This window comes from Branchiostoma lanceolatum, chromosome 18, assembly GCF_035083965.1.
Source record: "Branchiostoma lanceolatum isolate klBraLanc5 chromosome 18, klBraLanc5.hap2, whole genome shotgun sequence".
NCBI lineage: Eukaryota > Metazoa > Chordata > Leptocardii > Amphioxiformes > Branchiostomatidae > Branchiostoma > Branchiostoma lanceolatum.
Window position 1 is genome coordinate 6380551 of NC_089739.1, and position 13619 is coordinate 6394169.

A 13619-nucleotide genomic window follows, 5' to 3' on the forward strand; every position below is an offset into this window, starting at 1 on the left:
ATTTCTACTATTTTCCCAGCGACCCGTGGAGTCTAAAAAAAAATCCCGTGAAGCCCCTGTCACATATAGCCGGTCATGGCGCCCCAGCTCCCAACCTTATCCAAACCATGGGAGTTAGTCGTGAGCAAGGTCAACTGTGGTTAGGAGTTGGTCGGCAAGAGTATACTAGTCTTTAAAAGTCGTCTGCTCATGTGAAGTTAAAGTGACGCGGGCGTCTTGAAAAGACGCATAGGGGTGGCGCCCATCTCCATTTCTGTAGCCCTTGGGCCACACACATTTGTGCAAGTCACTACAGCAGGGGGCTGGTCCGCTGGTAGTGATGTGTGTGTTTAACTTCCATACTCTTTCCCCAAGTGCTGAGTGCTAAGCAGAGAAAGCAGTATGTACCATTTTTAACGTCTTTGGTATGACCCGGCCAGGGTTCGAACTCACGACCTACCGCGTACAAGGCGAACACTCTACCAACTAGGCCATTGCACCGGTTTAAATCGGTTCAATGTCTGCTCTTGCCGACTATAAATATCGGGAAAGTCAAATTCTGCTTGGATGCGATCAGACGAGCGAATTGTAGTACAGAATGGATTCCGGGCTACTCCCAACCCAGCGCCGACCTTCCAGTTGGAGAGTGGTTGTGAGCAAAGTTGTGGGGTCATGTGGCGTAACGGCAGTGTTCGGCTCAGAACCAAGAGATCCCAAGTTCGAATCCTCCCCTTGGGAAAGGCCTCACTTCGCCCAGATGTATACAAATTAAAATGGGTAACGTTATATTGTTATCTGTACGTGGCACTGTTATATAAGTTATAAAAACTTGAGTACAGTGCCACCTTCTTCCTTGTCTTTCAAAAACCGAAGTAAAAAAAAGTTGTGGGAAGGTCCTGAATGTGTGACAGGGTGCTCTCCACTCCAAGCAGAGCTCCTAGGCTCTGGCTAGTTTTGGACGTTTTTTGTAGGCGTTTTTGTCGGGCTTTCTATTTGTCGGTTTGGCTTGGTGACGCAAAGAACGTGACCAAAAAAATAGTAAACGCCCCCCTAAAAAAACGTCCAAACCTAGCCGGAGCCTAACCTCTGCTTGGAGAATAACGGGCTTAAATCACCAGGTGGGACTCTGTTTGTGATGAAAGCATACCTAAACGCGTACGGAGCACGTACACCACATCTCTTGAGTATGCACGATATCCATTAATCCGTCTGGAACGAGCCAAAATAACGTCAATACAGTGTAGGTAATTTCAAGTTTCCTCGGAATCCCTTTCAAGAAGCGAAGCAGGCGGGTAAGTCTTGAATATATTCACGTTTCCATGTGCCGATGGAAAATTGTCTGAAATTCTCTGGCGGCGGGCAGCAATGTTTACCGCTATAATGGTAAAAGATTAATCAAGTTCTTTCAGAAGACTTGAGCCACCTTTAAACGGGTACTTCACTGGACTGCACCAAAGTGCGCTAGGAAAGCCACCGCGAATATGTTATATGTGCTTGCCTTTAGTCACATACGGCTACAGTATTGGACAAAAATGTTCGCGGTGAAACGGTTGCCGCGAAAACCGCGAACGTAAAAACACCGCGAACATTTCTGCATTTACAGTATATGGCTTGCACAAAATGCATTTCGAGCCCTAAACGAAGTTTTCCAAGAAAAATGTTAACACAAAAGTATACCATGTTGTGTGTTCAGTCATTCCTAAAAAGCTTCTTAACCACCTTCATTTCATAATGAAGGCAACCTTTTTTCTGCACCATCGCATCAATTTTGCAGTACCCAGAGTGTCATCCATATTATCAAATTTGTACTGCCTCTGTTGAAGCACCAACTCATTGACTACTGCACGCAATAAGGTTATAATATACAAGCAAAAGCATAATTCCAATCCATATATTGTCTTCTTTACCACAATTACACGTTACAAAGAGCAAATGTGAGAGGAAATATTTAAAAATGTAGTTCCTTTATTAATATCTTCAAACCAATACATTTGTACAAGTACTTTCATTTTCTTGTATCTTATAATGTAGTCCCCAAATATTTCTTCGTCACAACATACACATCAGCGAAAAAACGAACTATTTAGACTTCCCAAAATTAGACCAAAATTCTTATTATTACATCATGAAATGCACAGCAAACGGCTTTTGTGTCTGGGATAATGTACGTTGATATGTAGTCACTCTTAATGAAAAAACTCGTTCATAATTATATATATGAATATATGTGCTAGCACTGTAAACTGACATACAGCATGTTAATTCATATTTGACTTAAGTTGGTCCCTCTAGTAAAAATCAAATAAAATCAAGTGTCGCTTGCCAACTTTTTTTGTCACACAAAAGCTACGACATTTCCGTAAGATACATTTTCACTTCCTTGCATCCGTGCTAAATATAAAGGCAAGAATAAAGTCGAAACTTGTTTACACAGGATCGAAGCTCTAGCATGTCCATTGATTTTAAATCAAGTTAGTTAAACACTGTTATACTGTCCTTTTGTCATTGCAATATGCTTCATTGCAACAGTGCCATGTAAATGTTCTAAGGAATGTCTGAGTAAATTGATTTACATACCATGTCTCCATATAAAGGCAGGTTCCATAAAAATCAGTTCAACTTAAAAACAAAAATGGAAAGATTTTAAGATTTACACAATGCAAACCTCATGATTTTTTCTTTCAGTTCTTGGATCACAATAAGGCATTATTTTGTTAATCCTTAAATATGTGGACAAAATACATACATAGTCATATGTAATACGCTCATATATGCACAGAGGGTCTGGCTTTCCATACACTCCTGTCACCCTCATACTCTTTTCTTACAACATCTAAAAATATGCATAGATGTTCTAACTTCTGTACAAAGGTTTGAGCTGTTTAACTCTAACAAATACATGAAAACAAGAAAAAAACAATACTAAAATCACTAAAATACATAAAGTTTTCAAGAAATTAAATGATTTTGGTTTGGATGATAGGGCAAGAAAAGTTTTCAATATTTATATCAACTTTCGTACAGCATTAGCAACTGGACTGCCGATAGTAGACAGGACGCTGTCATTGTGTGCTGAGGAAAGAATTAACCTCTAGTTGTCATCGCTGAAAAGATCGTAGGCGTCGAATAAATCCGAGATTCCTTCGCCAGGCGAGAGGCTGAAGAGATAGTCGTCTTCCATCAATGGTGGCGAAAGCGCAACGAAGTCCTGGATTTCCTGGTCCTGATCTTCGGTCTGCGGTAGAAGGCTCCGCGCCATTTCCTGCGAAGGATCAATTTCCTCGTTTTCTACCAGCGCTGACTCCAACCGGGGGTCACCTGTGGATGGAACAGACAGCTGTCAATCATCACATTCAACCAATCAAAACCATTTAGAACATTTTGATTTAGAACAACATTGACCAATCAACACTGATTGCCACCTGGTATTCAACCAATCAAAACCACTAGATGCATCAACCATTCTGATTGGCACCTGGTATGCTAATTATCATAATTAGATTAATTTTTGAGACAAGACTTACCTGTTTTACTATAATGCAAAGATACATCTGCACTACTTAGTATGGAATTTTCTATTGCTGAGAAAAATTGTTTATTTAAACACCTAAATTACAAACAATACAAGTTCAACAAAAGCTATAAGGTTTTATTCTTAAGTATGGAAAGAAGATATATTTTTAACAAGCAGTTTCTTCAGATAATTTTTCTAAGCAAGATTGCTTACCATAGGTTGTAATGTATGTGTCAATGCATCTACCTAACTTTTTCAACTTCTCTACACAAGATATATTTTCCTCTCAACGGCAATAATTTATTTTCACTGCAGCTTGGCTCATTACAGAAAATAATATAGGAGTTATGTATGAGAAAGTCAAACAATTGAACAGTCATCTCTAGAACATGTAGGATTCTTAAATAACATTTCCCCTTAGTTTCCTTTCTTAATCATATTAGATATTTTTGTGACATCGATATGTAAATAGATAATGAGAAACTATTCAGCACTTTTTTTTTTTACAACATACTTTTCTGCAATATCATCATATTTTTTCAAATGTCAAACATTTCGGTGCCTTAACAGTTCGGCCCCTAGCCAATCAGGAAGACTGTTTCTAGACATTCCACTTTCAAGAGGATGCCTAACTTTAACCCTAATTCTAACTCAACTCTAACCATAACTCTGAGTCATGCTCAGCTAGGGGCCAAACTATTCGGGTGCCAAAATGTCCTGAAAACCTTTTTTTTCTACTTCTCATCTCATACATGTATTTCCTACAGATCTAATACAGTACATGTATTCCTTACATTTATAACATTTTTCAAGAAATACCTTGGCTAGGAGTTACAACTTCAAGTAATGTTTCTGGGTTCTACAATCTTTTCATTTTCACCATTCAGGAAAGCTTTCAATGGAATCCATTTTCAACAATGTTGGGATCTGCATGTGGGTTTTCTGTACCATGGATAAAGGCACGAATGAACTCAAAATCAGGGAATTCTTCCACTTCAAACCCTTCTAGTGCAACTGGTGTTTCAGCCTCACTGGCCTGAACGGATTTACTTCCGGAAGTTTCACCAACGCTCCCCCCATTTTCTACCTCGAACGACGGGGCAGGGTCGATGTTTCCATCAAAGATTGCAGCTAGGGCGCTAGTGCCCCCCTCCCACGGCTGAACAAACTCTTGGCAATCATACATCAAGAAAGGCGCTGCGGGAACGACACTCTCACTTCCCTGCCCTTCGTCTTGTGGGTTCGAACCGTGTACCTTCGGTACATTTATAGTAGTTACGTCAGGTTTCTCTGGTACACATCCACTGCACTTTCTACCACCGCCATTACAATACAAGTACTGCCCACCTACACCCATCCAGGAAAACTTACGACAGTCGCTACTGCCCTCAGCCTTTAGGTTAGCGTTACTAGAATACATGATGTTGGTTTTGAGTTCACTACCTTTTACACTACAGGGGGAACCACTGGTGGAGCTGGAGCCTTCAGAGCTGGTGGCGTCGGAGGAAGAACTCCCAGCATCCTCTGTGTTCTGCTCCTCGGGACATAAGTACACCTCGATGGGACCTTTACTGCTCTTCAACCAGATCTGAATGCTCTGTGGGACAAATTATTTCCTGGTTATTTCTTATCATTCATCAAGCAGATCTGAATGCTCTGCAGGACAAATTATTTGTTAGTTACTTGTAACTAGGTATTAAACAGAATTTGAATGTTCTGCAGGACAAATTATTTGTTAGTTATTTCCTATAATTCATCAAGCAGATCTGAATGCTCTAGATGACAAATTATTTGTTAGTTATTTCTAATCATTTATCAGACAGATCTGAATGCTCTGCAGGACAAATTATTTCCTGGTTATTTCCTATAATTCATCAGACAGATCTGAATGCTCTGCAGGACAAATTATTTGTTAGTTATTTCTTATCATTCCTCAACCAGATATGAATGCTCTGCAGGACAAATTATCTGTTACTTATTTCCTATAATTCATCAATCAGATCTGAATGCTCTAGATGACAAATTATTTGTTAGTTATTTCTAATCTTTCATCAAGAAGATCTGAATGCTCTGCAGGACAAATCACTTCCTGATTATTCCTAATCATTCATCCAGTAGATCTGAATGGTCTACAGGACACATTATTTGTTACTTATTTCTTATTAGGTATTGAACAGAATCTGAATATTCTGCAGGACAAATTATTTGTTACTTATTTCTAACAAGATTTTAATCTTGTGCGGGGCCAATCATTTGTACCTACAGTTAATACTAAAAGATGACCACTCGGGACTGATAAAATCTGGTCAATGTGGACAGGTGGTCATTATAAAAAGGGATTTTTAATGCTTGTGTCAATGGTAAAAATTATCTAAGAGACCACCATCTGGTTACGTTGGCCAGATGGTCCTTATGCAGAGGTGGTCACACTTGTACAGGTTTGAGTGTATTTTCAATGGAAACCATTCTTAGGCTGAACCTACAAACTGATGTATAAATATCACTCTGCATCTTAAGTGCCAAATTTGTCTGAATAGCTGAAACACTGTATTACTTATGAATACACACGAGCTTGACAGCAAAAATGTGCTTCTCCACAGGTCAGTGACTTTACCCAGACAATACTGTAAAATGCAGAAATGTTCGTGGTGGTTTTATGTTCGCGTTTTTTGCAGCGACTGTTTCACAGCGAATTTAAAGCCACCGCAAACATTTTGTCCAATACTGTAGCAGTATGTGACTATAGCACTGTCAGGAACTTAAAACCATCGCGAACACTCCATTTTCGCCTTAGCACGAAATAAAAACCACGCTAACTTAAAACACTTTGAAAACCTCCTTCGTTTTCTACTGAGAAATTAAGTCCCTGCGAATGTAACTGAACTTACAGTATTTGAGTCCCCAAAACCTCTGACGGTTCAGAATACGGTAAAATGTGTAAATGCAAGAATGTTTGCAGTAGATTTATGTTCGCGGGTGTCGCAGCTCTTCACCGCAAAATTTTTTGCCCTCCTACCACCATGTCTACCGTGTCAAACGCGTACACAATTTCTCCCTACCGCGAAATCAAAACCATGCTAACATAAATGTATTTACAGTAACACAATGAACAATAATCACCTCTCTAGGGTCGGGGACCTCCAGTCTTGTCTCAGGCGGAGCCTTGATAGCAATGACAGTCTGCTCCTCGAAGGTACGGATGCTCCGAATGTCCTGGTACGTAACGTACGCATGCGTGCAAAGGAGTTAAGGGTAATATCACTCAAATCAATTACCATAGAAAAAACATACACGGTATAGTTTCCTTATTCTCTAAAAGAGGGAAAAGGGGTTATGTGCCCTCATAGTCATACATTTAGCATACGCCCTCCTACACTTAGGAGGTTTTGTGAAAAGTTAAAAATTCGGACTGACCACTTCTGACCATGCAACAGGTAGCAAGTCTTCAAGTGTGACTTGTCTGACCTTAATAAACTTATCTGAACTTAATAACACCCTCAGATGGTGACGTAGAGCTCACAGCCCCGTATACAAGGGAGCTTCAGGCATAAGCCTCAAACCTCTGCACGTAAAAGAACCCAACTCACTTATCGAGAAGAGTATTGGTGACCCTGTGTGATTGCCTGTAATTTAAGCCATAGCAAAGCCACATTGCACTACTACAGGCTACCTGATCTATGAAAAAACATCATGCTGTTTTAACACATTAATGATGTGTATACCTTTTTAATGCTTTTCAAGAATAAAAGATATTTTTTACGCCAAAACTAAGCTGCTTTACCCTCCCACTCATCCATATAAAAGATCGTCACAGAATATCAGATCTTTACTTACTGGGTAATCATTGTAGGAGGGTACAGCAATATTACAACTGCCAGAAACTAAGCACTACAGCAGAGTGCGCTATAAACTTTCTGCATCATATGATCCAGTGCTTGCCGAGTCATGTGTCTTATCTGCATAACATGAAGTCAGAGACAATGGATTGCTCATTCCTTGATAAGGACTGAAGTTAACCAGTCGAAAATTTGGGTAAGTCCAAATTCTTTTCTTGGAAATTGCAGTCTAACTTTCATCTTATTCTATAGCTCACTATGATGTAATTGTATACCACGTTGTCAAGGATATTTCTTATTGTCTGGGTCCTCTGTGAGATGTTTCAGTTGTGTACTGGAGTGTCGTATAAGCTCATCCAACAGGTTTTCCTTGGCTTCTAGATCGGCAAGGTCTGTAAAGGGACAGAAAAACATTTAACAACTTTATCTATCAAAAGACCAACTTAGTTTCCAAAGAATTTGTTTCTCAATTTCATTATATGCTAGTACTACATAATGTTACGTCTAATACTGTTAAATTAATGGACTTGATATCAAGAAAAAATAAATGTTGTACTCATATTTTAAAAACATCAAGCAATTTTCTGATAAAAGGTTATGAGACAAAGCTAAAATATGTTTTTAGAGCCAAAGCTAAAATATGTTTTTAGAACCAAAGCTAAAATTTTTCTAAGATGGCTGACTCAACATTAGGGTCTCACCTGAGTGTAAGTCCATGACCGCAGGAGTGGCCACTCTTGCCGGGCCATTGGGCGTGATGGGAGAACCTCTGTGGGAGACCAACATAGCCATATCATCACAAAATCACAACCTTCAGCATGCTGAGGGTGACCCAAACCTCCTCACTGGTACCTTAACTTAGTCTGCTAGAACTAATATTCAATTTTTAACATCTACTGTAAACGCATTCAACTTTTAATTTCGCAGTAGGGAGATGAATCCCATCCCTCTCCTTCCATTTACATGGATGAAAAAAGTTGTGTGAAGTGCCTTTTCCCAGAGATAAAACGTCCAGCCAGGAATTAAACCCATGACCCCTCTATCTTGTGTCTGCTAGCCCAACCACTCAGCCATTTGATGCCATTTGGCACCCAATTCCCTATTGGTTGCAGAGTTAGGCAGCAGGGAGAAGGTTAGCTGATCAACTCACCTCCATTCTATGTGGTTCTTGGACTTCTTCTTTATCAGGTTGATGCCTTCAAGCACATTTGTGATGTCATAGATTCTTCTCTTCTGTACATTTAATACCTGGACAGAGAGATTATTAAGTTATCATTATTCAAAACTGTACAACTAATGTTGAGTCAGAAAAGTTAAGACCTGAGATAAAGACTTGTATTTATAATTGGTTTCAGTGTAAAATGTAGTTACAAATGATAGTGAAATAATCTCTGAGCAGATCTATCTGTGGCAAGACAGTACTATAAATGCCTTTATTCTTTTAAGTTTGCTGGGATTCAATTTTGCGTCAGCTGTCAGGGAGGAAATGGAGTGTCTATGGCGGCTTTTAGTTCACGGCTGAAACAAGGGGGTATGCGGGCAGAAGACACAACAAAATTTTTGCGGTGATTTAAAATATACAGACAGTAAACCGCAAACATTGAACCACTGCTAAAATTTCAACATTTACAAATTACATACAGTATCCAAAGGGCAAATCAGTGGCCATTTGGATACTGCCTTGCCACTGATAGATATACTTGGAGATTAGCATGAAAGAATGTAAGTAAAATTCACAGTAGAGGAACTTGTTAACTCAATAATACAAACCTCAGCTGCCTGGTTCAAGTCTACGATGCCGTCTGGAGAGCTCCCAAGGAGGCCCACAAACTTCTTAGTCAGGAGGCCCAGCGAAGTGTCGTATCTCGTCTTCTCCAGGGGTGACTTGGCTGAAAGGTCAGAGGTTAAGAACTGTTGGCCAGCTGGTTTTAGAAAGGTCATAGGCCAACAGAATGGAAGACAACACACAAAAACAAATTGTTATATCCTGCTGATAGTTCAACAGGATTTTAAACATCAAATACAGATTTTTAAAATTTAAATACTTGTCCACACTGCAAACGACAAATACATTGTACAACATAAACTGGAAAAACAAATATAAGACTAACAGGAAACAAAGCAAACCTTTTGGACTTCCCCTCTTCTTCGTACTTTTAGTTGGAGACTTGAAAGTGTCATCCAAGATTCCTCCATCTAATTCCAGCTTTCTCTTAGCCTATAGATAGAATACACAAGAAAGAGAAAACAGGGTTATCTGCATATCATAGAGAGTGACTTCAGACTTGTGAAAAAGTGTAGATATCTTTCGAATTGAGTCTGTGGCTGTAGTTAATTGTATATTGAAGATCTAACACTTGGGCAGGATTGCATACGGTATATGGTGAAATATTTGCAGCGGTTTTATGTTTGCAATTTTCACCACACGGCGACCATACATTCTATTTTTCACTGCCCCCCTCCCCTCTGCTTCACCACGAACTTATATTGATTTTTTTAGTTATAACATCTTTTTTGTTACAGAAAGCTGGTGTGTCACGCCGGAGGGTGGTTATACCGTCTTTACAGATACAGATATGTTACTGAGATTTCTTTATGGGCAGGGAGTTAATTTCTGTATTATCTATATAAACCCGAAGACAAATGCACCAAAACCTATATCCTGTTCTTGTTGCCATGCTCAAATTTCTCCCTTGAAGTCCAAAACAAAACAAAAACAGGATCAAGAGATGAAACGTGATCATCTCTTTCACACCCTCTCTTCACTATGCAAATGTGCTCTTCTCATGAATACACCATGCATACAATTAGCAGCATTCCTGATAATTAGCTACTAATTGGGGGGACTGATGATATCTCATAAGTCAAACCCTTCCCTAGTTATAGACAATTACATTTGTATAATTTAGATAAGCAGCTTTTATACCTATTTTGTACACTGTTCTTTTATGTATGTTATTTGCATTTAGCCTTCGGGCATGAATTTGCAATAAACTTATTATTGTCTATAAAGATTTCTCGTATAGGGCTTTTCAGCCATAGTCGATGCTGTAGGGCTGTTGTGAATTAGGATTTTACCATGGTCAATACTGACCGACGGAGGCCATATATATAATGATTTCCTTGGAAGAAATGCACAACAAAAATGTTGAAACGTAAGAGGAAACAACAATGTAGAAATGTCACACAAAAAGGTTGGCATGCAAAAATCTGATAGACATTGAGCTGCTCAGTGATTGGTTGAACTGCTAATCATAACGGACAGCCGGGATTTTTTAACTGCAAAATTTGAGGGGAGGGGGGGGGGGACTGGGTAGGAAGCAAGTTTTATCAGTGCTTTGTACTATTTTGTTTTAGCTACGGCCACAGAAAAGAGAATGCAACACACAGGTACAGTGTTCTCGCCAGGCCTTTTCAGCATAGGGGCCCCCTATGCTGTGATTTGGACCCCCTATGCTGTGATCTGGACCCCTATGCTGTGTTTCAATTCAACCAGCATAGGGGTGTTCCTTTCTGGGACAAACCTTGTGACCCTTCATAAATCTTATAAGAAGTTCATATTTGGCTTTAGAATGAGGCTGTGACAGAGGAAAAAGTCTACTTCACAAAATTTATCACTCAAAATGCATGAAATAATGTCTCATTGGGTTATGAATTTACAAATTTTCCGGGGGAACATGCCAGACTCCCTACTCTGGTCATGTCTTCAGCACTCCATGCGTGACTTGCACCGCGTAAAGTTGACCTTCTGTACCTGACCCCTATGCTGTGAAAAAATTCTGGTGAGAACACTGAGGTATATTTGGATGCAATGCTGACCACAGTCACCAGATATTGGGATTTTCTAAATTAATAACCAAGTCAACAACACCTTAACATCATAAGAAAACTGGCAACTGAGGTCACATTATGGTCAAGTGTTAACAAGTGTAAGAGTTAAGACTTATTGTTGTCGACAATTTTCGATTCTCGATCAATAAAAATGGGTCACTCACGATTATCTTACATTAAATTTACATAACTATATGATAATACACCCCCTTCTAGCAAGACCAAACTTATGCAGTGTATTCACAGGGGTGATTTGATCCCGTTGCATCCTGTTGCCATGGCAACAGATGGGTTGCTATCTACTAAAGCATGACTAATCTGTTACGCATACACAAAACTGAACTTCTAACAAAAACAGATGTGTACCAAAACAGCAGGAATTCCTGTACCAAAAATCCTGTACAAATACACTTATCAATGGAAGCCATACAAATCATATTGAAAATCACAGGCATTAAACACTTTAGATGTTAAAAATTAATTTTTAAATGGGACACCCCCCTTTTCTGAACAATTAAAAGCCCCACCCTGTTCCAGAGTGCAAAGGGCAAAGCGTATGTCTATTGTTCTGCAATTCTGTAAGATAAAACAAGATCTAGCTCTCAGCTGAACAATTTTTCAACGTACCTTTACACACTTGTAAATCAATGTAAGAACTTCCCATTTTCAAATTATAATTCAAGCAGAAATGCTAGCAAAAAATTGCAGGAAATAATTTGTGGGCGTATCAAAGAACTCAAGTCACTCCCGCCATATTTGCAAGCCGGCATTCATAATTATAAGCCACAGTACCTGAAGCATTTCTGCAAGATTTGGGAATGGAAATACAGAACTTTATCATGATATTTGTAATTGCAAAACTTACCGGAGGTCTTCCTAGAGCGGGTCTTGGACCTTTGTCGCCGAAGCCATTGCTCGGGGTCGTGAAGGTTTGCTGGGCGGAACCTTGTTGCGGGGTCGCCCGTACCTTGACGTCCGAGGACCCGCTGACGAAATATTCAGCAGTCTGGAGCGGGCTGGTGATTCCGGACGATAGAATAAAGTACTGAGAACCTGAAAGTTTTTTCTGTGCCGCGGCCACAGCGCGACGGGAGCCAGGGGAGGGTCCTCTCGGCATGTTGGTGAAAATCGTCCTTTGTCCCGAAATCCTAAACTCTGACCTGTCAAACCGGGGTATTTCAGTTGTCTATTTTTCGACTTTTTCGGCAAAATTTGTGAAAAATTTTGACACAATATGGTAGTAATATATCTCAGCTTGATTTCGGGCTGGGGTTGGACCCAAAATTTGGAGGATTAGCGGAGGATGGGACGAGATCTCGGGAGGTAGTCTCAGCTATGGCGTCCCTTCTCAGTCTCATTCGACTCCAGTTTGAAATCCATTTGGCGCGAAATCATATTTCCCGCGAAACTCCGTCACGTGGTTTTGTTGTCCCTTTCACCATTGGGCCCCGCACCCTGTATACTTAATGCCAAAACTATACCAAATTTCAACACAATGGACTTATATTAAGACAAAAAGGGCAAAATTGCACAATATGATATATATTAAAGTGGGAAAATCTATGAAAATAGATTTCTTTTCCGGATTTCTCACGATTTCTTGCAAAACTGTTTCTGTATTTTTGCTCATGCCCAGTACAGGGCACCGGACTTGGTTTCAGCCGAGTCGAGAGAGGGTCAATACAGGTCAAGATAGAATTCAATGGACAATGTTTTCCTTACGTTTAAGATTTGTTATCAAATTATCATAGTACTGAATATCATTGTATGCATCTGAATACGCGTTGAATGTGGGAAAATAGCTCAAGACAAGAATGGTCGGCTTCGCGCGCTTTGGGTCAAGGGGCGTGGTCTCCTCAAGTGGGGTGCAGCTAATCAGGGTCGCTGTGCCGGGAAATTTGTATTTTGACCAAATTTGGCGGGAACGTTGGGTGGTCTAACAACATAGTTAGGATAATATGGCCTAAAAGACTTATATGGAAGAATAAGTAGCGACTGACACAAATAGATTCGTCCGGAACTTTGGTTAAATCCCTATATTTGGGGCCATTTTAGACTGACAACAAATCGGACCGAATTTGGCCGTACCCGGAAGTAATGTGGTCGCGGGAGAGGGCAGCCCTTGCGTCATCTCCAAGCAGATGTAGGATGAGGCGCAGTGTCTTACGCTTGTTTATAACATTCCCCAACAAGATTATGTTTTCGTGGCTGTCTGTTTATCCGGCTGTCTGTGAACAGCATAACTCGAGAAGTTTTGGATGGATTTTTATAATATTTGGTGCTGGAAAATTGAAGAAATGATTAGATTACCGACCCCCTGGCGGCTTTCGATTGTACTGCAGGAGAATTTATATTCAATATCTCCTGTTCAGGACATTCCATGGTCGTGTTTCTTTGATGTTAGATATAGCTCTTGGACTCGCGAAGATGCAGCTTAGGTTTGAGCCCACATGGGCGTT

General features: G+C 40.0%; 1 protein-coding gene across 2 annotated transcripts; it reads right to left on the reverse strand.

The window, feature by feature from the left end:
- Window positions 1-1926: 1926 nt before the first annotated feature.
- On the reverse strand, window positions 1927-12550 carry LOC136423797 (transcription factor E2F6-like). 2 transcript variants are annotated; one of them, XM_066412113.1, is made up of 9 exons: window positions 12026-12546; window positions 9457-9547; window positions 9100-9218; window positions 8480-8577; window positions 8031-8098; window positions 7622-7721; window positions 6614-6728; window positions 4937-5090; window positions 1927-3297 (listed from the first exon to the last, which is right to left on the reverse strand). In XM_066412113.1, exons 1-9 carry the CDS (start codon window positions 12275-12277, stop codon window positions 3071-3073), a joined length of 1224 nt encoding a protein of 407 aa, XP_066268210.1. In that variant the 5' UTR covers window positions 12278-12546; the 3' UTR covers window positions 1927-3070. The 2 variants fall into 2 exon arrangements, with proteins under 2 accessions (XP_066268210.1, XP_066268209.1); XM_066412112.1 differs by lacking the exon at window positions 1927-3297 and having other exon boundaries at window positions 3608-5090; window positions 12026-12550.
- Window positions 12551-13619: the final 1069 nt, after the last annotated feature.

What these genes read in the sequence shown, in the direction of transcription:
- LOC136423797 (XM_066412112.1), bottom strand. Translation starts at nt 12,277, where the DNA reads ATGCCGAGAGGACCCTCCCCTGGCTCCCGTCGCGCTGTGGCCGCGGCA. An exon ending in GGTCATGGACTTACACTCAG is followed by an intron (nt 7,722 to 8,030) that starts GTGAGACCCTAA and finishes GTCCCTTTACAG; the next exon opens with ACCTTGCCGATCTAGAAGCC. An exon ending in AGGTCCCCGACCCTAGAGAG is followed by an intron (nt 5,091 to 6,613) that starts GTGATTATTGTT and finishes TTTGTCCCACAG; the next exon opens with AGCATTCAGATCTGGTTGAA.